The sequence below is a fragment of the Sceloporus occidentalis genome, unplaced genomic scaffold, assembly GCF_023333645.1.
Source record: "Sceloporus occidentalis isolate IW3139 unplaced genomic scaffold, rSceOcc1.0.p SCAF_2, whole genome shotgun sequence".
In the NCBI taxonomy this organism is placed as follows: Eukaryota; Metazoa; Chordata; class Lepidosauria; order Squamata; family Phrynosomatidae; genus Sceloporus; species Sceloporus occidentalis.
The window spans coordinates 126,128,706-126,154,058 of record NW_028316982.1 but is presented as its reverse complement, the minus strand read 5'-3'; the positions used below and the strand labels follow the sequence as shown (position 1 = coordinate 126,154,058).

Below are 25,353 nucleotides of genomic sequence, written 5' to 3'. Positions count from 1 at the left end.
ATCTTTGTAGGCAAACTGACAATCCAGGACAGCTATTCCAAAATCTCAGGGTAAGAGATGAGGCAAGCCATAAAAAGAGTGTCATTAGAAGTCAATCCAGACACTTGGGGCCATGTGCAAGAGAATTTGAGAAAAGCATAACATTAAAAGCCATAAATCTAAGTTTTGGTTGCAAACTGATGATGAAGTGGGTCTGCTGGCACAGTGGCTGACTGTGTCTTATTTGAAGCCCACAAACTACAAAGTTTTGAGGCAGCACCTCACATGTTAGCATGTTGGTAGGCTTCAGCTGTGATGGAGGAGTGAGGGGCTAAATTGAAAAGTAATTGCCAGTATGGCAAGTTCAACATATTCCACCTGCTATTCCAAACTAGAGGAAATCACTGAATAAACTGGATTTACATAAAGAGCTTTGCCTTTGCCTTTCTCAGCCTCAGAGGAAGGCAAAAGAAAATCCCCCCTGAACAAATCTTACCAAGAAAACCCTGAGATAGGTTTGCCTTAGGGTTACCATAAGTCAAACAACTTGAAACACACGACAACAAACATAAATGTTGATTCACCATTCAGCAAACACCACTGAGTGTGTCTATTTTTGCTGGGAACAGTAAATGGATTTAGGGCTAAGAGGACAAGGCAGTCCTCTTTGGAATAGTAGCTTGTAAACCAACTTTTTTAGCTTGCATATCTTCCTAGGAGTAAACCCTCTGAATTCAGCTAAACCTACTTCTTAGCTAATGTGTATCAGATTGTTCTGTCACTGATCTAAAACAGGATTGGAAATCATTTAGCCTGATAGGTTTAGACTAGCTGAAAGACTATGGGCCGAAACAGACAGGCCAAAATAAAGCTGCTTTGGGTCACTTTGGTGGTATGCTGTTTAAATGATACATGCATCCTAAGAGGCCAGAAGCTGCACCCAAGCCATGCTCCAGTCTTAAGGACTGGAGTACAGCTCTGGCACAGCTTCTGGCCTGTTAAGATGCATTTGTTATTTAAAACAGCATACTTCCAAAGTGACCTGAAGCAGTTTTGTTTTGCCCTGTCTGTACGGGCCCTATATCTCCCTATACAAACCTCCCTTCTGTGAGAGGCTAGCTTGTCCTTCTCTGCTGTCCTTTCATCAGCAGGCAAATACTCTTCTGTTTAAGCAGGCTTTTGATATGTAATGATTCACAGGGAGGTTTCTTATTGGGGTGTGTTTTATTTTTTTATTTATTTTACTTTTGTGTGCTTTTAACATAATTTATACTGTTTAAAATGTAATTATTTTAATTGTTTTTAAAAATGTATTGTTGGGTTTTGACTGATTTAATTTGTCAGCCACCTTGGTTCCCAATCCAGAAGAATAAATATTTAAAATATGAAATAAATAAATTGGCCAGATGTTGTTGGACTGAAACTCTCAGCAGACACCTTCCAAGACAGGTGAGGAATGGTGAGAGCTGCAGTGCAACAACATCTAAAAGGCACTTGATTCCTGCCTCTGATCTAAAGGTATGTGTTTCCTAAAATCTTACCTGACATGCCTTTAAAAATGTAAATTCTTCTAAACATTTTCTTTTCCCCTAAAGCTCAAGTAAAAATATCTTAGAAGTGTTGGCTGGGATTAACTGCTCACCAATACTTGTGTTCTCCTGAATCCCATACTCAAGGGTCACGTAGGGAGGTGACCATGTTGAACTGACAGATCAATTAAAGTGTCTCAGATTCGTACAAATTCAGCCCCAATGATTTGTAGTCTTATTGTGTGCCTGCTTTTCAGATTGGTATGTTCTGTGATTGATAGATAGATAGATAGATAGATAGATAGATAGATAAATAAATAAATAAATAAATAAATAAATAAATAAATAATATCAGAGCCACCAGTCCTTTAAAAACCCTTTACAGCATGTATGACTGGCCCCCTTTCAGCACATAATAGGTCACCGTATAGAGTGGATCAAATGTGGAGTCTTTGCACTGAGCAATTAAGACAGTAGGTCATCTTCTGCACTGGTTTTATTCAGCCTTGGAAAGACTGTCTTCCATTCATCCACTTCACAACTTGACACTTGATTTCTCAGTCACTAAAATGACAGCAGAAGTTCTTCTATTATAACTGTTTTATTTTCCTTAATCAAAGGAGGAATGTTAGGTGACGCTGAGGGACCTCCTGACTAAACTGACTGACTGATACACACATATACCTTTCCCCCAAGGGCACAGTAAGTGCTATATGAGCAAGAAAATGTCCTTCACTTCTGACCTCTGTTTGTAGCAGGACTCCTGAATCCCATTCCACTTTAGAATGAACTAATGCCAGGTGGCACAAGGGGATTCAATGTGAACGACCAGGAATGTGATCAAATCCATCAAGAGGTTAAAGACATCAGTAAGAGAGATGGTTAAAGCAAGCTAGTGTCTGAGATAGCAGACAACTACCAATTTTTTTTCCATCTGCAAAATAATCCAGATGGTTGCAGAGGTCAGGTAGATCCCATAGATTTGGCTTCTTAGTATGTTGGGTTCATTATAATGTGGGAGGTGGGTCTCAAACACTCTTCTCATTGTTATTCTGCTCAATCATCAGTGGAGGTTTGTTGTCCAAGTCATTTTCTGAGCTAGGCTTGCCTGCTGAGATGCGGCTGGGACTACTGGAAGCTAGAAGATTAGCTGATTGCAGTACAGCCTCAGAATGCTCTCGGGCTTTCATGCGCAGGGCTGCTACGCTTGCTGTACGATTACTCTGACAGCCATATGTGGGAAGGAAGGAGAGACCCATGTGATCAGGAACACAGCAAGAGCACAGTGGACTACCTGGAGAGGGGAAAAAATAACAACACCACCTGCCACCAGAATCACCAACAAACCTGGAAGCTGGAGTAAACTGAGGCTAGATCACCCAGGGTTCTGGCCATATATAATTCATGTGTCACTTTTCTGGCCATCAAGACCCCCAAAGTGATGGATACTTACAAAGAAATAAAAGATAATAACAAAATAAGAACAAGCTTTTTTTAAAAAATGTAAAAGCTGAATGATTGAATAAACAGTACCATTTGTGCTGCTTGCACACAAATCAGTAAGGAATCGAGCCAAGGTGACCTCCTTTGTTCCAAAATCAGCTGTGTTCCTGTCACTTACACCTTATGTCTAGCCTCTCTCAGTGAAAGGACATGCACAAGATCTCAAATAAATACCACAAAGTATGGTACAGCTCATATGGGACATCTAAATTGGATTGAGACAAATGGTGAACACCAATCACACTGGAAATGCAACTTGTTATAAGAGTATGCAAAGAAATCTTATAGAACCTTTGATACTGTGAAATAAGTTGTATTATAAGCTTTCATAGACTTGGCGTGGAACACACACCCTTGGAGAGTTGTGGAGTCTTCTCTTGTGGAGATTTTTAAACAGAGGCTGGGTGGCAATCTGTCGGGAATGCTTTGATTGTGAGTTCCTGCATGGCCCTTGTGGCTGGCCCTTGTGGTCTCTTCCAACTCTATGATTCAATTATTCTGTTATTCTATTATTCTATTTTCATGCATCTGAGGAAGTAGACCAAGTCTACAAAAGCTTATGCTACAACTTCTTTTGCACTGCCAATCTCAAAGGTACTACAAGATCCCATTGCATATTGATATTCTAGACTAACAGAGCTATAGCTCTGACGTCTAATAAGAGGTTGGCAATGTGTGGCTGACCAGCCCATCTCCGTTTTATGGTCTGGATTAAAAGTAGAATCAGGAATGTGTAACAAATACAATTGCCCATGCAGGATTTCATGACTTCTTTGATGAAATTATTGACATCGACATACTGACCACACCAGATGAGTATAGTCCTGGACTACAGGTCTCTGTCATGTTAATGCTGTATTCATTACCATCATTTACATTACTCAATGTAAATGAAAAGCAAAGAGTTGGATCCAGCCTATTTGAAAGGCTGGATTGCCCTTTATGAACCTGTTAAAGTTCAAGGATATTCAGGAGAGGCCCTTCTCTATGATCCACCATGTTCTCAGGCCCATTTGTTGGGAGTAAGGGAAAGGGCCTTCTCAGTGGCTGCTTCCAGGCTCTGAAATTCCCTCCCTAGAGAGGCTAAGATGGTTCCCTCCTTGCTCTCTTTCTGTCACCAAGTCAAAACATTCTTAGGCCATCAGGTTTTTAGAAACTGATTGAGATGGGCTTTCCATGCTGTACTGTACTGTTTTGTGATTTGTATATCTTTTTTTAATGAACTGTAATAGTTTTAACATTATAAGTTGTTTAATTGTCTTTTAAATAATGTTTACATATTTTATTGATGGTTTGTTTTATTTTGATCTATATTATATTAATATGTTGTAAACTGCTTTGAGTTCTATTATTGAGGGAAAGGCAGGACAATAAATGAATAGTATAATAATAAATAATAATCACGAAGGGAAAACATCCAAAATTCAAAGCTGATCAACGAATTCACAGCAATCTAAGTAACTGAAAAGTGTGTTAAAGAGTTTTGGAGAAACTAAAAAGGTGATAGGACTCAAAGTACCTTACAACATGTTAAAAATAAAACAGACTAAAACATTAAAAACCATCTTGATTAGGTTACATGGGAGAAAAAACATATAAGTGTAAATATCAGGCCCAGTGTTGTGGCCAAGTGACCAGCATTTTATACCAACTGTAAAGACAGAGGTTGCAGGCTGAATATTGTAATGTTTTTAACATTATAAATTGTTTAATTGTTGGTGTTGCAGGTATCTGGTCACACCTTAGAGGACTCTGGGACAAAGAAACAATGGCTGCATTTCTGAAAGCTGTTTGTAATCCAGATCATTTCCTCCATCTCTGTATGACTGTCTCGCCATTTCGAATCACCTGCTTTTGCATTGGTTTGTGTAATTATGATTGCAGTTTTTGTAATTTTTCAGTTTAAGTGTTATGTCAAGTGTACCTGCTGATTCAAAATGATGGTATAATTTTTAATGGAGAGATTGTCAATAATATCAGATATGCTGGATGTAATACGAGTAACTGACAATTTAAGCAATCTGTAACTTGATAAAGGCCTGGTACACACCGCCACGAAGTGGTGTCCTGGCGGCAATAGTAAGGCTCAGGACCGCACACCAACTGCACGGTCCTGAGCCCCTGAGCCCTACTATGTGTGGGCGGCATCATGATAGTGGCGTCCCGTCCACACGGACGCTGCCATCTTTACATAGGGGACTCATGATGTAATCTGGGCACCACAAGAAGAACCCAGAAGTATCAGGTTCTTTTTAATCCGGAGGGGCGTCGTGCTGTTTGGCAGCTGCGGCATCCCTTTGGAGTTAAAATGGACGTCTGCAGACCACTGTTTTTGGGTGGTCTGTACTGTGCCAAAGTCAGAGAAGTAACCAATGACCATGATTTAAAAACGAATGCTAAGGAAACAATAATCATTAGTAAAAGGAAATGAAAGTTTTGACTTGGAATCTGGTTGAATGAGCAGAAGCTCAACAATTGTGTGATACAATTGTGTAATACAATCGACCCTCATCCATGGATTTCCTTTGACTGGCTCTGCTAACAGAGCCAGTCGGAAAGCTCTTTCCCAGGTCCAGATAAAGAAAACTCTGCTAACAGAGCCAGTCAAAGGAAAGCTCTTTCCCAGGTCCAGATAAAGAAAGCTCTGCTAACAGAGCCAGCCAAGAAGGGGAGTTTTCCTAACCGACAGTTGGAAGACTAGATAGCAAAGACCAGAGCAACTAAAGCCCTTTGCAACCGTTTGTGTGTATGCTAAGCAACCCAGGTCTGTGCAAACTGTTGCAATTATAAAAACTTTGCATGCAAAAGGCCTAAGCAGTCTGCATTTGCAGGAGAGCTAAAAAGGGCGGGAAATCCTGGAAGCAGTCAGGCACCCATAGCTCAGTCCTCGTTGTGAAGACTGTTCACCGCCCCCTGCAGGAGAGTCCTAATACTGTAACAGGAGAACATGGAATCTGAAGAGCTTATTGAAACTGAAATTGCAGATTCAAAAACCAAATCAGTGAGAACTAGGAAACTCACTGCAAAGATGGAACAAAATATAGAAGAAGAATTAGCTTCTCTTCAGGAAAAGAGAAAAAATGTCTTGTCAGCTTTGCAATAAGACATGAAGACAAGCCAACAGGCATTAAGCACTGAAGCAACATTTGAATTAAAAGAAAATATGATGCACCACTTTGCAAGCTGGAATGCACTGTTAGAGCGCATCTTCCAGCTGCTAAGCCGTATAAATACTCCAGAAGCCTTAAACAAGAAGGCAGAAATAAAGGATCAATCAGAGCTTGAAGAAGGAGACTTCAGCAAAGCTATTCGAAGTCTAGATGACCAAATTCAGCAATGGGAAAAAAACAAGCTGAATCTCAACAGTTACCAGAGACAGCCATCGTAACAGAGGAAAAACTGTCAACCTCTCCCACAAAGGCTCAAAAAAAGAAATAAAGCCTCAAACAAGCAAAGCACCAAGCTTGGCATCTTCAGAAGTGACTTCATCCCAGCATTCCCACAAGACCAGGAGTTCCAAAACCACTTCCTGTAGTAGTGGCTCCTCACGAAGGTCTGTAGGAGCGGAGCTGGAGATGATAGCTCTCCAAGCAAAGGCTGAGGTGGCAGCAGCTGCAAAACAGGCAGAATTTTCCAAAAAGAAGCAGGAACTCATAATGGAACAGACCAAAAGGAAGCAGGAACTCATAATGGAACAGACCAAAAGAAAACAAGAACTCGTAATGGAACACACCAAAAGAAAACAAGAACTCAAAATAGAGCAAGCTAGAATGACAGCTGAATTGGAAACCTTGGAACAAATAGCAAAGTCAGAACAGCTAAAACAAAAGGCTCAGATCTTGGAACAAGGTCTCAAAGAGAAATCGCTGGCATTTGACCTGTCTAACCTAGGAGAAGAAGATCCTAAACAGAAGGTGATTTCCTATTTAGCTGGTCAACAACTAGACCCCAAGGCAAAGGAGATTCAGCCCAACACACTTCTAACGCCAGCTGCTGCACCCATTGTTCAGCCTGCAGAAGTACCACCTTTAGTACAGACCTCAGTGCCTGCCTCAGTGCCGTACCAGAGCCAGTCCTTCAACAGACAAAGAAAACCTGTCACATACCCAGTTAATACCACTGTTCCTACTAACCTGGGTTATCAAGAGCAACCAATCAATGCTTCACTCGGCTCAAAGCCACATTTGCAAAATGTGCCAGATCCATACTTCACAACTATAACAAGGAACCCAAGGAGAGACTTAACAAAGGTGTTCAAAAATTCTCAGAAAAACCTGAAGACTACATCCTCTGGAAAGCCATCTTCCAAGGAGCCATGGAAGATATGGGATTATCTGTAAAGGAAGAACTGACTTTGCTTGGCCCTTCATCTTCAGAGCAGGTAAAAAGAGTTTATGCTGCTCACATAGCAGACCCTTCGGCAGCCTTACAAGTTGCATGGGGCAGAATGGACCAGAGATATGGAAGTGCAGCTCAGATTGAGACCTCTCTTCTATGTAGATTAAAGGACTTCCCTCAGCTCACAATGAGAGACAGCAAGAAGTTGTGGGACCTTTTAGACCTTTTACAAGAGCTACAGAATGCTAAAAATAATCTGCAGTTACCTGGTCTCATTTCCTTAGACCAACATATGTCACAAGCAGACATTGTAAGAAAGCTGCCATTCCAACTTAGGGAAAAGTGGGGTCAGGAAGTCTTCAAGTATAAAAGACAGCACAGCCAAGTATATCCACCCTTGTCACACTTAGTGAATTTTGTTGCCACCATGGCTCATATGAGAAATGACCCTCAGACAGGACTTTTTGATCTTTACCAGGCTTCCAAAACTGAAAAGAGTCCTTCTAAAGCACCTAGAGCCAAGCAAACCATCTCAGTCAAGAAAACTGAGACTTCATTCTCCAAATCAACAACTGAATCCTTGTGTCCAATACACAAGGCACTGCACCTTATCAGTGACTGTAAAGAATTTCGCAAAAAACCATATGATGACCGCATTGCCTTGTTAAAGGAACAAGGGATATGCTTCAAATGTTGCACATCTAAAGAGCACAGAGCCAAAGACTGTAATGAAAAGGTAAAATGTCTAGAATGCAACAGTACTAGACACTGCACAGCGTTGCATCGAGTCCAACCACTACGAAAGCAGGAGAAAACAGCTGCTGAGCCAACAACACCTCAACCAGAGACAGTAACTTCTTCAGAAGTCAAGAAAGCAGGTACCAGTTGTACAGCCCTGTGTCAAGAACCAGGTAAAGTGCAATCATGCCATCCAGTATGCCTGGCCAAGGTGTTCCCAAATGGGCACCCTGAAGCCTCCAGGAAGATCTACATTGTCTTAGACATACAAAGTGATACTTCACTAGCAGCTCCAGAATTCTTTGAACTCTTTGATATCCAGACTCAAGAGATAGAATATGTCATGACAACTTGCACAGGAAATCAAGTTATGGTGGGGAGGAGCACATCAGGTTTCATAGTAGAGACATTGCACAATGGCAAAAGATTCGAGCTGCCTATGCTAATGGAGTGTAAGTCCATCCCCAGGAACAAAGACCAGATTCCAACCAAATCGATTGCTCTTCATCATCCTCACTTAAAACAAATAGCCCACAAGATTCCAGAGTGAGATCCTGAAGCAGAAATCCTATTACTAATAGGTACGGACTGCCCAGATTTATTGCATATCAAGCGGCAAGTGACAGGCCCAGCAGGAACACCTTTCGCTCACCAGATGTCTTTAGGTTGGGCCATCGTAGGTCCAGTTTGTTTGAACTGCAAAAGAATACCAACAAGAATAAAGACCTTTGCGACAACACTAGTGGACAGAGGTTGGCCCTCTCAGCTGGAGGTATGTTCCGCTCACATCCGTATACACCAACTGGACACCACTAACTTCAAGCCTACACTCTTCCAGACCACCTTCCGTGATGAACAACTCGCCCCATCCATTAAAGACAAGCAGTTCCTGAGCATCATGGAACGGCACTGCCAGCAAGATGACAAAGGTAACTGGATTGCCCCATTACCTTTTCGCATACCCACAGACCTCAATCCTGCCGACCAGGGATCCAGAGTCATTCCAGCAGGCAAACTTCAAGATTCAAGCTGGCTACACGGTCCTTCATTTTTGCTAGACCCAGACTATATAAGTTCCACAACAGAAACTTATGAGTTGCAAGATCCAGACACAGATAAAGAAGTTATACCCTCTATAACAGTCTTGGCATCAAACATCCCTAAGGCTAAGACACTGGGTTCGCATCGATTCTCTAGATTTTCATCATGGGCCCATCTAGCAAGGTCTTATTCATTTCCTACGTTTTCATGATAAGGAAGCTACATCTGTTGAAGACAGAGAGAAGGCAGAGTTAATAGTTTTCCAGACTGTACAAGCTGAAAACTACCAGGAAGAAATAACTTGCACAAAACAAGGAAGGCCAATGCCTAAAACCAGTTCTATATGACCTTTAAGTCTTACCTTTAAAGACAACAGTTTATTCAGAGTAGAGGGCCGACTGTCTAAAGCTAAAATAAAAAATCCTGAGAAGTATCCCATCATACTTCCTGCTAAGCATCATGTGTCAATGCTACTTGTTCAGCATTGTCACAAAAGAAAACAACATCAAGGCAGACATTTCACAGAAGGAGCGGTACGAGAAGCCGGTTTCTGGATAGTCGGTTTAAAAAGGTTAGTCAACAAAGTTATACAGCATTGTGTGACTTGCAAGAAACAGAGAGGAAAGTGCAGTCATCAGAAAATGGCTGACTTGCCTCAGGATAGGTTAAATATGGGGCCGCCATTCACTAACATAGGCATAGATGTTTTTGGTCCATGGACAATTTCTACTTGTAAAACCAAAGGTGGAGCAATTAACAGTAAGAGGTGGGCAGTAATATTTACATGCCTATCCATTAGGGCAGTTCATATTGAATTAATTGAATCTATGGACACATCATCTTTCATTAATGCTCTACGAAGGTTTTTTGCTTTAAGAGGTCCAGCTAAAATCATCCGTTCAGATCGTGGAACTAATTTTCAAGGTGCTTGTAAAGAACTGAAATGGCCAGCAAAGACTGTTACTGATCCAGATTTACAAGAATTTCTGAAAAAAGAAAAGTGTGTATGGTTATTTAATCCCCCACATGCTTCTCATATGGTTGGAGCATGGGAGCGTAGGATAGGCATTTCTAGAAGAATTTTAAACTCATTGCTGTCAAAGGTGAACTACCTAACACATGAAGTATTGGTCACACTTATGGCAGAAGTATCTTCCATCGTCAACAGCTGCCCACTTGTGCCAGTGTCTACAGACGCAGAGAATCCATTTATACTATCACCAGCCACACTGCTTACATTCAAAACTGCAGAATGGACAGATCCCGCAAGAGTATCAGATCTCCAAGGGGTTTACAAGAATCATTGGAAGCAGAGTCAAGTACTAGCCAATGCTTTCTGGAAAAGATGGCATCAAGAATACCTACCACTCTTACAAAAGCGGACAAAATGGTTAGACAACCAGCCCAATTTAAAAACTGGAGATGTTGTACTGTTAAAAGAAAAAGAAGTTCCAAAAAATAGCTGGCCACTCGGAGTCATCAAGAAAGCAATCCCAAGCGACGATGGAAAAGTTCGCAAAGTTAAAGTTAGAATAGCCAAAGAAACAGGCAGAAAGACATTTGATAGACCAATATCAGACTTGGTCTTTCTTTGCAATGACAATGTTATTTAGAGACTTGAAATGTAAACACATGTACCAGTGTTAGTATTTAAAGTTAATATAAAGTTATATGGAAAACTCATTAAGAGTTTTGGTGGGGAGTGTCATGCCTCCAGAGCATCTTTGATGCTCTTGAGACATATATTTAGTTGAGATTATATTAGCTTTTCTATGTATTAGTTTAGAAGGGGAAATAGAGATCTATAGCTTTAAGAAAGGCAAGGATTGTGGGAAATCCCAGGGTCTCTTACTGTTTCTCTCCAGCTAGTTTCAGTGTGTAGTAAGATTTCAGCCAAGTCAGACCTGGAGAGAGTATTTTCCTTTGACAAAGTTAAGTCCACAAAAGAAGAAAGAAGTCCTCAGAAGAAGAAAGATAGAATCCACCAAGAAGAGAGAGCAAGGTATTTAGGAAGGACTATTGAGAAAAAGGAGATCAGTTTCATGTTTTGTGTTTATAACCAGTAAAGCTTTTGAAACTTAAGAAATTTGTGGACAAGTCTTTTGTTCTGGCTGTGTTCCTGAGAGCCAAGAGGCCTTACTACACCCAAAGTCCATAGTATTGCTCTTGGGACAAAACACCCATTGTTGTCAATGGCAGAATGTGCACATAGCTTCACCAACATAGTCATATACAGTATAGGTTGTGTGTCCATTGACAATAATGGCACTTGAGTTCCCGTACTTTTTGCTATCTGTGGACCTTATTGCACCACGTAAATAACCTGGCTTACCTCTTCCGAATTGAAGTCTAATTGGACTGCAGCTGGGTGATATCACAAGGATTTTGCCACCAAAGCCACCAGGTGAATCCAGCCCAGCTGCGGCCTGGGTCCCAGATGTGCTTCAGGAGCCTCATTTCAAAACTAGGAGCTTTCTGAGTTCAAAAAGTGGCTGCCAAAGTGCACTGGGAACCCGGGCTGGACTCACTTGGCAGCTTCGGCTACAAAATCCAGCTGCAGTCCAAATTAGACTTCAGTTTGGAAGAGGTAAGCCAGGTTATTTAAGCGGTGCAACAAGGTCCTGCGTGCACGCGTGTGTGTGTAAGGGGTCCAGAACATAATCCCTACAGATACAGGGGGCCAATTGCAACAGAATAGAGATGGCTAGGCATAGATTTTCAAAGATTTAAAACAGAATTGCTAACACAAAATTAGCTTTGAGAATGTGCACTATATGTTGTCGGTTATTTCCAGCTTCATCGAGCCTAGCCCAAGTAAGATGAAGAGCCCTCCCTCCAGCCCATCCCTCCAGCCTATCTTTTTCTGTCTTTTTATAAAGACATAATTGTTTTTGTTGCCATGGCCCCAGAGGGAGAGAGGAACCAATGAACCTGATCCCTTCCCCACCACCATTCCCTTCTTATTTTGTGCCATGTCTTTTTAGACTGTAAGCCTGAGGGCAGGGAACTGTCTAATAAAAAAAATTAAATTGTAAGCTGCTCTGAGAGCCTTTATGACTGAAGAGCGGGGTATAAATACTCCAAATAAATAAAGATTAATATTGTATAACAAGGGTTGGACTTTAAATGCTGTGCAAAGTTTTTATAGAGTTTTGTATACAATTTTTTAATATGGCTGCATCTATACTGCAGAAATAATCCAGTTTGACACCACTTTAACTGCCATGGCTCAAGGCTATGGAATCTTGGGATTTGTAGATTTTTGTAGCACCAGAGCTCTCTGACAGAGAAGGCTAAAAGTCTCACAAAACTACAGTTCCCATAATTACATATCCTTGAGCCATGGCAGTTAAAGTGGTGTCAAACCAGATTATTTCTGCAGTGTGGATGTAGCCTATATTTTTATATCTTAATATGTAGTGTTTTAACTGTTTAAAATTGTTTAATTGTTTTTTAAACTTTGTATTTACATTTTAATGCTTTGTATTGTTTTTAACATGTAATGTTTTAAATTTTGTTAGCTGCCTTGAGTCCCTATACCAGAAGAAAGGTGGGATATTAATAAATAATATAAATTTATTTATTTAATTTATTAATATTAATTAATAATAGTAATAACATGGTACTTTATCACACGTGGCTCTTAAATCGCCATATAAATTTGATAATAGTGCCTTCAAGCGTGGTTAGCCTGTACCTTGCCATTGATGGAAAAGCCAATCAATAATATCTCAGGGGCACAAGTATAATGCTAGTCCTCAGGTGCAGGAAGTTACTCCTGCAGCAGGTCCATTACTGCTTGATCACATGGTGTCAGTGTCTTCCCCTCTCCCCTTCACTACTGAAGAACAGCCTTTTTTATTATTTTTTAAAACGTTCTTTTTGTTTTGATTTTGTTAAACTGCATTCACATTATTCCGGAATTGTATTTTAAAAAATATACACACACAAAAATGAAAGGCACTCTTGGGTAGGGCATAGGGGCATGTTAAAGAAAGGGTAGAAGAGAGCACAAGGGGCCAGCAACAGCCCCATCATGCTAATGGAAGGACATGTGATAAGAGCACTCCCAAATCAGTGTATATGCACTTCTCTTCATTAATGCAACTGCAGCAAGAATAGAGGTGGTATGATAAACTCCATGGAATCATGGACTTCAACAGAGGCTACAATTTTTTTTAAAAAAATGAGAGAACCTATCAAAATCATGGGATAAGAATAATGGGATATTTAAAAGCTTCTGAACACAAAGACCAGTAAAAGAAGAACTGTACAGACCAAGAAATGATAGTATATATAAAAAACAGAAAGCTATTTCAGTTGTAATAATTTAGTTGTACAGTATGGGAAATGAAAAATGAAAAATACACTGTGAAAAGCTGATTAATTAAGACATATTGGGAAAGAAGTGTTGGAAGAAGAATTGTGCAAGTGAAGTGGAAATGGTAAGAATATAGTAGAAGAATTAAGGGGAAAACATGATTTATAACTATGGTTATATGATATGCCTTTACAAGCAAAACATTACCTTTTTTAATTTATTAAATCTTTTTGTTCTGCTGTTCAAAACACCACATAATAATGCATAACTTTATCACACAGGCCCTGGAATGGGCCTGTCATGTTCCAAAAGGGAACGTTATAGGGGTGGGAGGAAGCAAAGAACACTGTTTACCACACAGCGAGCATTCTGCCACTGCCGCTGCTCATTCCCATCATGTTCTGGATGCGTCCCAGAGGGTGTGATTTAAATCCAGAACATGATGGGAATGATCAGTGGCAGCGGCAGCATTCTTGCTGTGTGATAAACAGCGTTCTTTGCTGCCTCCTGTCCCCATAACATTCCCTTTTAGAAAGTGACAAGCCCATTCCAGGGCCTGTGCGAAGAATTGTTACTGCAAAAATTAGAATAGCCAAACAAAATGCTGTGGAACTAGCTGATGGCACACAATGCTCATATATATGTTGGTATGTATAAAATTTGAACAGATGAGAAGCATAAAGTGCCAATGCTTTCATGAAGACTGGGCTCCCTTTTTAAAGATATGGAATTTATAAATGTCAGATATGTGAGTATGTCAAACAAGGTGCCATTAAAAATATGTTGAGAAATGAGAAATATGTTGAGAAATTAGAAAGCGACAAGTCCATTCCAGGGCCTGTGCAAAGAATTGTTACTGCAAAAATTAGAATAGCCAAACAAAATGCTGTGGAACTAGCTGTTGGCACACAATGCTCATATATATGTTGGTATGTATAAAATTTGAATGGATGAGAAGCATAAAGTGCCAATGCTTTCATGAAGACTGGGCTCCCTTTTTAAAAATATGGAATTTATAGATGCCAGATATGTGTATGTCAAACAAGATGACATTAAAAATATGTTGAGAAATGAGAAACCTATCAGTCTTCTTGATTTAAAACCATTACAGAACTGCTTGAATAAGCTTTGTTTAGAGCTGTGCAATCGCAAGCAAAGACAATTTAGCCATTATGTTGTCCAACAAGGAGAGGAACAAAGAAAAGAAGTACATGAATATATAGTAGTCCACCCTTATCTATGGTTTTGCTTTCGGAGATTTAAGTTACCTGCTTTCAGCCACTGTCCAAAATTATAACATAGGCCTCCTGCTACAGACAGGCTGAATAAATCCGCATGAGGCCGCACAGGCGCCATTTGCACAGCAACCACATGCGCCCAATCCTCATCTGGGCTCTGAACGCCATGGGTCTAAACTGGGCTCCCGGAAGGAGCGGATTCTGTCTGCTCCTTCTTGGACAAATTCTTTCCAAATGATGTGGTGTCATTGCAGCCGGAATCCATGTCATTTGACCAATGTTTTTTGGGCCACAGTCCCTCCTTATCTGTGGTTTTGCTGGTTACAGTTTCATTTACCTGTGGTCAATGATAGTTCAAAAACATTACTGGTATAGAGTTTGGTATTGTCTGTGGTTTCAGACATCTATTAGGGGACTTGGAATGTATCCCCCCGAATAATTAATGCATTTAGTGTAACATTTATTTTATATAGTCACATTTAAATCAGGATTAATTCTTAAATGTCCTCACTTTCTCATCCTTCATAACACCATGAAAACAAATCTTCCAGAGAACAGAGCACCAAAATAAGATGCAGACTCTATGGCCTGTTACAGACTGCCAAAATAAAGCTCCTTCGGGTCTCTTTGGAGGTATGCTGTTTAAATGATGCATGGGTCCTAAGAGTCCGGAGGTCGCGCCAAAGCCACACTCCATTCTTAAGCACTGGAGTGCAGCTTTGGTGCAGCTTCTGGATTCTTAGGGTGCATGCATCATTTAAACAGCATACCTCCAAAGAGACCCGAAGCAGCTTTATTTTGGCAGTCTGTAACAGGCCAATTTGTCTGAAAACCTTGCTTTGGTACACATATGAGGAGAGTAATCTTGTAATCTAGCTTCATTAGCCACTCTAAAGTGGGCAGTAATAATCCTGTGAATACTCTCACTAATGTAGTTGGTAACAGACAGAAAGAGAACTGCTAGAGATGAAAGTGAGTGATCTTAATTTTGTATATATAATTATTAACTTTCTCAGTGTGTCAGTGAATCTTCACAACAACCTTGTGAAGTAGTTTAGGCTAAGAGGTAATATAGTCCAAAATCATGCAGCTCAACATTATATCTAAGCAGGCATCTGAGTCCACTATACTACACTCGTTCCATAATGTTTTACTTCAGTCAACTAAAAAAAAAGTAGCTAAATCACACTGTCACCAGATAAATAACATGTTCTAACATACAATTAGTTGAGATGCCCATTTAGTTTTGAGAAGGAGATAGTAATATATCTCCTTCTTTAATGTACAGTCATCCCTCCATATTTGCGGATTTGATATTTGCGGATTTGATTATTCATGGATTTCATAAATATGTTCTCTCTAGGACTGTCTAGGTCCTGCAGTGCAACTCTGTGGTCAACTTTAACTAAAAGTTGCACTGAAAGACCATTTGTAGCTACTCCAGTGCCATTCTATGGTCAGTGTATGTTGGACATTGACCACAGAGTTGCACTGGAGGACCTAGAGATTCCTAGAGAGGTGTCCTCTCAGGTAAAAACAGTGTTTTTGTTATTTGCAGTTTTTCCATATTCACGGGGGCCTTGTTCCCCTAATCCTAGTGAATATGGAGGGACAACTGTAATTCTGTTAAAATGTCCCAGAAAGTTGCCTCTGCCTTCTCTAATGCCTGTGGAAAGTATGGCCGGGGACAGACGAGCAGAAAGTGAAATCCTTGGGCCAATTCTACGCTTCCAGACTGCGCAGCAACCGCACAGTCTAGAACCCTAGAACGTGCCGCCGCCACCACCATTATGCCGGCCTCCCATCCACACAGGGATGGCCATCTTGACATAAACGATCTACAGCGCATAGACGTCGTTGCTTACTTCATGAGTGCACCAATGACACATTTGTGACATCGCAGAGACCCAAAAAGAACCCATTTTTTTCTGGGCTCTTTTTGGGGCAGAGGGAGGCTGGGCAGTTTGTTTGCTGCAGCGTCCCTCCACAGGAAAACAGGCCGCCGCCAGTCTGGACTTTCCCGCATGTATGTACGAGCCTATAAAAGATTTCCACAAATAATACTAAAAACACTGCTTGCATTTTGCATGATATTGCAGATGGGATAGAACAGACTGAACCTGCTATTTTAAAATGTTCCTCTCCCAGCTTTCTATCCAGTATTAGCAGTTTTCACAAATACAAAGAGCCTGTAGCAAGAGATGCCCCAACATGTTTTCAATAATACATCTGATACAGTGGAAGTCACACATAGAACAAGGATCTTAGAGCTGGATCCAGTAACGTTATGGCTTAGTTTTACTGCTGTTATCTCATTACAATTTCTCACAAGGATAATGAACATGACTAGAAAGGGAAGACTTATTTTAATCTCCAGAAGACAGACTTACTTTTCTGCCAGGTTGTAAAAGCCAACTGAATTGGGCCTTTGCTAAATTGTTTCAAGAACCTGCTGTCTCTTGTATTCTAAATTAAAACATACAATTAGGTCTCCATTAGGTTACAGCAAATTCTGCAAAATTGATCTGAAGCACCTACTGTTTTTGTATTACATCATTCTTGAAAGGCTGAGCCTAGACATAAATACTTAATGTAATAAATACAGTCTGAAATATTTGATCCACTTGACAGTTTAATTGATCTGCAACAGAGAGACTGACAGGAAAAATTAAATTAGTCCTGCCTCATCTCTGCGAAGAGGATTTTTTAATTGCAAGAAATACTTCAGCTAGTTTGGCTTGCTTACTTCAATAACAACATGATTCACCGAGTACTTTTCACAAAAGAATTAAAGGAAATCAGAAATAATTTTAATTTTAAAATGTATTACACCTGCAACCTACCTCTTCTTCCAACAAGCTCTGAAACCATTTATTCTTTCTCTATACAAAAAGATGTATCAGGATATGGGCCTCTTTGCACAAAGTCCAGTCATCCCTGGTTAGATGGATATGCAGTGGAGCCTCATAGTCATCTCCAGTCAAAGATAGCAGTAGGGTTCTGGTATACATTTCATGTTATCCCAGTTTTAAAAATCAGTAATGGAAAAAGGAATCTCCCCAATTACTAGGGATGTGGTATTTTTCAGACCCTCCAAGGGCAGACTGTAGGCCTTTGACAGGCCCATTAGATACACAAAGCAGTTTTAGGGAGAAAGCAGAGAGAGAGAAAAGGATAATCAAGAAGCCACATGACAAATTGGATAATATTAAATTGGAAAACATAATGAATACAAGTTCATAGAAACCTCAAGGGCTATCCAGTTCACCCTCTTACCATGGGAAATACAGTCAAATCACTCCCGACAGATGGCCATCCAGCCTCTGTTTAAAAACCTTTTAAGAAAGAGGCTCCACCACACTCCAAAGGAGTGTGTTCTACTGTCAAACAGCTCTTACTGTCAAGAAGTTCTTCCTAATGCTGAGGTGGAATCTCTTTTCCTGTAGTTTGAATCCATTGTCAAATCCAAGCTTGCTCCATCCTCAATATAACATTCCCTCAAATATTTAGGCAAAGCTATCATATCACCTCTTAACTGTCTGTTCTCCAGGCTAAACATACTGATACTGCATACATGCAACTATGGTGCAACATATGGGCATCTGAGGCCATCATAAATACCTCAGACTGGGCTTTACACTGCGTTCTACCCTGTGAGTAGTTGTGCTTAAAAGCTGTCTTCTACCATTGTGTTTAACCACATTCCCTCTCACTTCACTGATCACCTCACTATTCTGGCCCCACATGAAATTTGACAAATTTGACAAAAATGACAAATTCTGTCAGCAAGGAGACAGTGTTTGGGATCAAGCCTGTCAGCCACCTAAGTCATCACATTTCTCTAGAGACTGATCAGAGCAACAAAAGAAATGCCAGCCGTTCCAGCAATCCTATAGAGCTGTTTTTTTTAAAACAGAATCCAACAGATTGCATAAGTGGACCATTCTAGTAGATCTTTCTCCTCTACATGAATTTTACCAATGGGAGAATTTACCTAGATCAGGAAGATTAGAGAAATTCATAGACAATAAGTATATCTTCCCAGCTGCCTCAGTTAGCTACCATTCTTCCTTCCCAAAATGCTCCAGAGCACAACATTGTGACACAGCTTTAAGTAGATTTATTCAAGAAAGAAAGAAAGAACACCATGCTACAGCCAAATGTGCTTCTTCTTCTGCCGCTAACAGAACAAGAATATGGAAACGGTGCTGAAGCTAAGAGTAATAATAATATAGTTTATTTGTAACCCGCTTTTCCAAAATTTTGTTCAAAGCGGCGAACAAAAAAGTAGGGAAAGTGCTGTATAACTTACTTTATCTAGAGTTTGCCTCTCTCAATTTGCCTTCAATTGCTTCTCCTAGAGGCCACTAGGAGTGCCAGGTTTGTTCAATCATTATCAAATTCTCAATGGAATTTAGGTTGCTATTTTGGGGTAAAAATTGAGAACTTGGTTGAACAATGGTCCCGTTAAAAGATTTAAAAGAGATGTGTACATGAAATGATAGAAAGGGGAAAATCACCAAAGAAGAATGTTAATGACTTGCAAATACTTGTAGGGAGAAAGTCACAAAAGCTAAAGCGTACAATGAGCTCTGGCTTGCTATAGAGATTAAAAATAATAATAAAAGGGGGTTGACTATATTCAAATCCAGACGAAGAACATGCAAATGGAAGAGGCTCTACATAGAGAAGATGGTGAAATACAAGGACAGAGGCAGAACTGCTTAACAACTTCTTTGCCTTGGTTTTCTCCCAAAAGAGAAAGTGTTCTAATAGGTGAAAATAGAGCAAATGAGACTTCCAGGCGCTGAAGGAGGACGCAGGTTCGGGGAGCTCTGTAACCTGGTCTCCTGCAACAATGATTCTTGGAGGAACAGGTCTTACTTTAGCCCATCCATAACCCATCTGAGACGAGGGATTAACTCAACGGTTTGCCAGGGATTCCTTGAAGGAAGACACGGACGCCTCGAGAGGGAAACCATGGAGGTTTCATCCCAAAGCAGCGCTTCCACTCGGGCCAAAGAACCAAAGCCTCCCATTGTTGTCGCTTGGGCTAGCCCAAGGCTAGAAATGCCCCTGCTTACGTTAAAGCTTCTCTTTAAGATTATCTCAAAGAGACGAGAGAGATAACTTTTTCTACCTTCAGATGAGAGATTTCCCCTTGCTTCCTGCCAGAGGTTGTCTTCAAGAAGCAGAAAAGCAGTAAAGCAAAGAAATGTAAGTAAAAACCATAAAGCAAAGAAACTGAAGTAAAAGAAAAGCAGTAAAGCAAAGAAACTGATGCAAAAGAACATTAAGTATGTTGTAGTATCCGGTAAGCTGTAAGCCTCCTAGCTTTAAAAGGCGGGAAAGCAATGGAGTTTCTAGCACTGTAAAACGGAGAGGAAAGGAGAGAAGAGACAGGACTGAGTGTGGAGAATAGAGAAAAGAGAAAGAGAGAAAGTAAGTGACTATTGGAGGGAGAATGATGAAGAGAAAGAAATAAAGAGATTTTGGCACATTACAGACGGGCCCATGAGGCGCCGTCATTACGCGTGAGGGGCGGCACTTCCTGACGCGCCTTGCCCTCGCGCATAATGACTACGTCAAAATGGCGGCGGCCATTCCACACAGCTGCCGCCATTTTGACGTAGCAGACGCTCTGCGTCTGCACGTCGCACAGCAAAAGTGACGCCGTAAGTACACGACTAGCGCCTTGCGGCGTCTCTTCTGGGGCCGAGGAAGGAGCACGATTTTTGTGCTCCTTCTTTGCTGCATCTGGGAACCGCGCGGTTTGGATGCTGCGGTTCCCGGACGCAGAAACCAGCAGCGGCGCAAGACTGCCCCTTCTGGGCCGTCTGTAACGTGCCATAGTTTTCCCAAGAGACAAAGCACGGTAAGGAAATTACTAAGAAGAAGAAAGACAGGTAGAGTAGAGAGAGTAGAGAGAGATATCAACTACAATGCCAGATAACCCTAGACAACGCCCTAAAGAAGGTTGTTTGGAAATATTGGAAAAGGGAAAAGATCAAGGAAAGAAAAATAAGTGGCAGGAATAAAGGAAAATCTAGTGGAAAACAAAGAACAGGAGTTACTCAGAAGTGAAAAGGGCAAATTCTACAAAGAAACCTTACTCCGAATCGCCCCCTTTTCTGCCTACCTTGGAATAAAATTTGCTAAAGCTGAATGGAAACCAGAAACTCTAAACTAAGAAGAGAGAGAGTAAGGAGAAAAATATAAAGAAGTTGTAACAATGTTTATTTGTATTACTGTATTTATCTGTTTGAGAATTTGGCTTTTAGTTTTAAAATATATTTAAATTCCACCAAATATAATAATCTGGTTTGCTACTATTCCAATTTACTGGTGGTACTTTACCTCAAAAGAGACTTCATTTAAGCCTGTCTATTTATATGCTGTTTAGAACTATGAGAGAACTTATTGTTTAACTCATGCTTTGATATTTCCAGCAAACTAAGAGAGGAATTTGAAAAACACAAGCTTTAAAGGAATTGCTTTATTATTACTATTAAATCTTGTGGTTAACTAACTATTTGCTTATTTGTCCATTGATCTATTGGTCTATAGGATTCCCTTGTATGCTGTTAAAGCTACAGTCAACTTTAGACAATTTTAGTAGAATGTTAATGGATATCCTAGAACTGCGATACTTAAATTACATTATTATTTATAGAATTTTAGAGCAATATAATAATTGATTTCTCTCTCTTCTTGAATACAGACCAGACTAAAAAGACTAGACGGGCAGTGACCTCCCAGAGGTCCTTTTCTGTCACTGCTCCAAAAACGTGGAATGACCTGCCGGAAGAGATTCACCAATTGTTCTTACTCAAGGCTTTTAAAAAGGCGACAAAAACCTTTCTCTTCTGGCAGGCCTTCCCTGATTGATAATGTCCAGAAACAATTGAATCCCCCTCCTTTTATTATTTTTCTTATTTGTGATTTGTTTTTTTTAACTTTGATGTATTGTTATGTACTATTTAACCTTTTTTTACTGTTTAATTTTATAGTTGGGAGGGAGGGTTGAGTTGGGGTCTTGTGGGGCTTGTTGTTTTTATTGTTGTATATTATATTCACTTTGCTGTTACCTGCCTCAATCCTCAAAGTGGAAGAGGTGGGATATAAATACATATTCATTATTATTATTATTATTATTATTATTTTCCATATTATTTTTTGTGAATGCTTGGTATCTGCTGAAATAGCTGGAAAACCAAGAGAAAATGGCAGCTAACAAAAAGGACATATCCAAACCCAGATGTAAACACAAAGAAGAGGATCTACTGATGTATGATAAAGATCACTGATCCGATAATGCACCTAATTGAAGAAGTAGGGAAAATCAGACAAGAGATGAATGAGCTAATTCAAGAAATGAAAGAAGACCTGAGGGGGGTCTAATCAAGAAATTAGAGGAGAAATTAAAGAGTTGAGAGAGGAAATCAGAAAATACTTTTAAAAAAAACTAGAGAACTTTGGGGGGGAAATGGAAAAGATGACATCAGACATAAAAAAACCCCCAAAAGAGATGGAAAAAATAAAAGAAAGAACTGCGGACCTGGAAAGCACCTTGAGTGAACTTTTAAAGAAACAGGAACAACAACAGACTATGGAATGGAGCAATGAACTTCAATAAAGTGACCAATGCATTAAAATTGGAGGATTATCTGAGAAAAATAATGAACACCTTCTGGAAAGACTACTACCCGATTTAGCCAAATATACAGGAATATCTGAAGAAATGATGGATCTGAAAATTGATAAATTGTTCCGAGTGAACTCTGTTCAAGCTCGTGAAAGAAAAATCCCCTGGGATATTGTGATTAGTTTTGTAAGGGCAAAGATGAGAGACCTGATAATTCAGAAAAACTATGAAGTGAAACTTTTCATAGAAGATCAAGAAATTAAAATCTTTAAAGATCTCCCTCCACAAATTCTGGCTGCAAGACTTAAGTACAAAGCCCTAACCCAACTTCTAAAACATCTAAACATTAATTACAGATGGGAGCGTATCGAAGGACTATCTTTCTACTACAACCAAAAAAGATACAAAATAGATAACAAAGAAAAAGCCCGCAATATGGAACGGAAAATAAGAAGAGAATTCAAGAGAGAGATGATGAAAGAAAGGAAAAACCAATGCAACCGAGAGAATGGAGACCCAGATATAACAAAGAAAAGAAGGATGAGAAGGACGAGGGCAAAACAGACATGGAAGAAGAAGAACTATGAGATAAATTAACCCCTCAAGAAGAGTTAAGAAAAGAGACCGACTTAGTCTTTGAAGAACGTAATCTTCTCTTTGATTTGGAGACCTGAAGAAGGAGAAACATCCTATATCTTTTCTCTTTCTCTTTTTCTTTTTTTCTTCGCTTCCTTCATTGAGTCAGAATTAAAGAAACAAATCAAATAAATAAAGTAAAATTTTAAAATAATAAAAAAGAAAAATATATTACTATTAACATTAAACAAAAACAAATAATAAAAGAGAATTTAATAAGGGGAGGAAGAGGTGGATAAAAATAACAAAAATAAAAAAGAATAAGAAGATGAGTTGAGAAAAAAAATACACAAGTAAGATGTCTACTAAAATAACTTCCTGGAATGTAAAAGGAATCAACTCAAAATACAAGAGAAGTATTGTATTTAATTATCTGGAAAAACTCAGAAGCGACATCATATGTCTGCAGGAAATGAAGATAAAGAAAGAAGAGGATAGATATATTAGAAATCCTAAACTGGGCCATTGCTTCTCCTCATTACCAGACAAAAGAAAGAAAGGCGTTTTAAATTTTGTCAATAAAAAATACCAAGCCAAGGAGATCTTTAAGGACAATGGTGGTCTATACATTGCAGTTGAAGTTATACTTAAAAGCCTTACCATACTTGTGGTAGGAATCTATGCACCTTCTGAAAAACAAGAAAAGTACTTCGCTGAAATCAATGATCATATAAAGAATACCAACTATATCAACATTCTCGTACTTCGTGATTTTAACGCAGTTCCTGAACCCATAGTTGACAGAAAACCCAATACGGGGAAGAAAATACGACCAAACCAAGGAAAATTACCATCATCTTTTTTCAAACCCAAGCAAGACAATGAATTAGAAGATGTTTGGAGGCTCAAAAATAAGGAAGAAAATGGCTTTACTTTTTTCTCAGAAAGCCATAACTCCTTTTCACGCATAGATCTATTCTTCACATTTAAAATCCTAGTACCTTATATTCAGAACATGGATATCTTATCAAAAAGAACATCTGATCATAACCCTATAAGCTTGGAACTAAAAGAGAAAAAGAGGGAATATAATTGGAAATTACAAAATAATTTGTTAAACAACGAAAATGTTAAAATCAAAGAAACTTTAAAATCATATTTCAAGGAAAACAAAACGGAAGGAATGGTGAGTAAAATTATCTGGGACGCAGGTAAATCTGTGATAAGAGGATCATTCATTAAAATCCAATCAGAAATTAAAAGGAAGGAGAAACGAGAAGAAAATTTATTGATATACGAACTAAAAATTAAAGAAGAAGAATGGAAAAAGAAAGGGGATATAACACTCAAACACCAAATTGAAAAGCTGCAACACCAATTAAAAGTAATTACATTGAAAGAAATAGAAAAAAACTAAAGCGAGTTAGACAAAAACATTTCGAATAAGGAAATAAAGCCAGCAAACTGCTGGCAAGTAAATTAAAGGAACATCATGGAAAGAAAATTACAACAGAATTAATATATAAAGGGAAAAGAATAACAGACCAAGATAATATCCTATACTCATTTAGAGATTTTTTTGAAGACCTGTACAGAGAAACTTCAAACAGTGAACAAGATAAAAAGGAAATATCCAGATATCTGGATAAACAGAGAATTACAAAATTAAATGACGAAGAAAAATCTAAGTTGAACCAGCCATTTACAAATAGAGAGATCTCGGCAGCTATATGAAGAATGAAACCTAACAAAACACCTGGTCCAGATGGCTTCCCTTCAGCCTATCATAAACAGTTGGAAGAGGTCCTTATAGAACCCTTAAAGGATACCCTAAATGAGATCCAAGTCCACAAGATTCCTGAATCATGGAAATTCGCCTATATTTCTCTGATACCAAAGGAAAACAAAGAAAAATGAAGTTAAAAATCTTAAGAAACTATGCTAGAGGTTAGTTTTTGCCAGTATAGTAGTTTAGAACAAATGTAGAAACTAGGTGCAGAGATCAAAGAGACAATCACTTTTCTCTATTTGGAATTATGCTGGAAGAAATCTGTTTGCATATTTTGTTGTTGGAACTGATTATCTTTTTTAAATGATTCTGATTTTGGAGAAAATACTTATCTTCTAGAACTAATATTTTAAAGGAATGATTCAATTGGTAGAAGATAAGTAGACCGCAAGAGAATAATAAGCCTTATAAATCAATGGTGGTGGAAGTCATTTTTAGTGTGGGAGATGAGAGCGTTAGAAGGAGAAGTTAATAGACTGGAAAGGTGTGTAGAAGAAGAAGACTCAGAGGAAGATTTGTAAAGAGAAGAGAGAAGGAGGAAGAAGGTTAAGTAAGTGAAGAAGGTTAGAGTAGGTATGAATGATGAGGAAGAGGTGTGAGATGGGTTGAACGTGTGGTTAGTTAGTTGGGTGAGGTAAGAATGATAAAAGGAACGG

The 25,353-nt window shown here is 39.3% G+C and overlaps 1 protein-coding gene across 1 annotated transcript in view; it reads right to left on the bottom strand.

The window, feature by feature from the left end:
• Positions 1–2,536: 2,536 nt before the first annotated feature.
• DRGX (dorsal root ganglia homeobox) overlaps positions 2,537–25,353 on the bottom strand; it is a 57,612-nt gene continuing 34,795 nt past the window's right edge. Inside the window, exon 6 of the mRNA XM_089507941.1 lies at positions 2,537–2,802. Within this exon, the coding sequence (XP_089364067.1) occupies positions 2,537–2,802 (266 nt within the window). The remainder of the gene's footprint in view (positions 2,803–25,353) is intronic.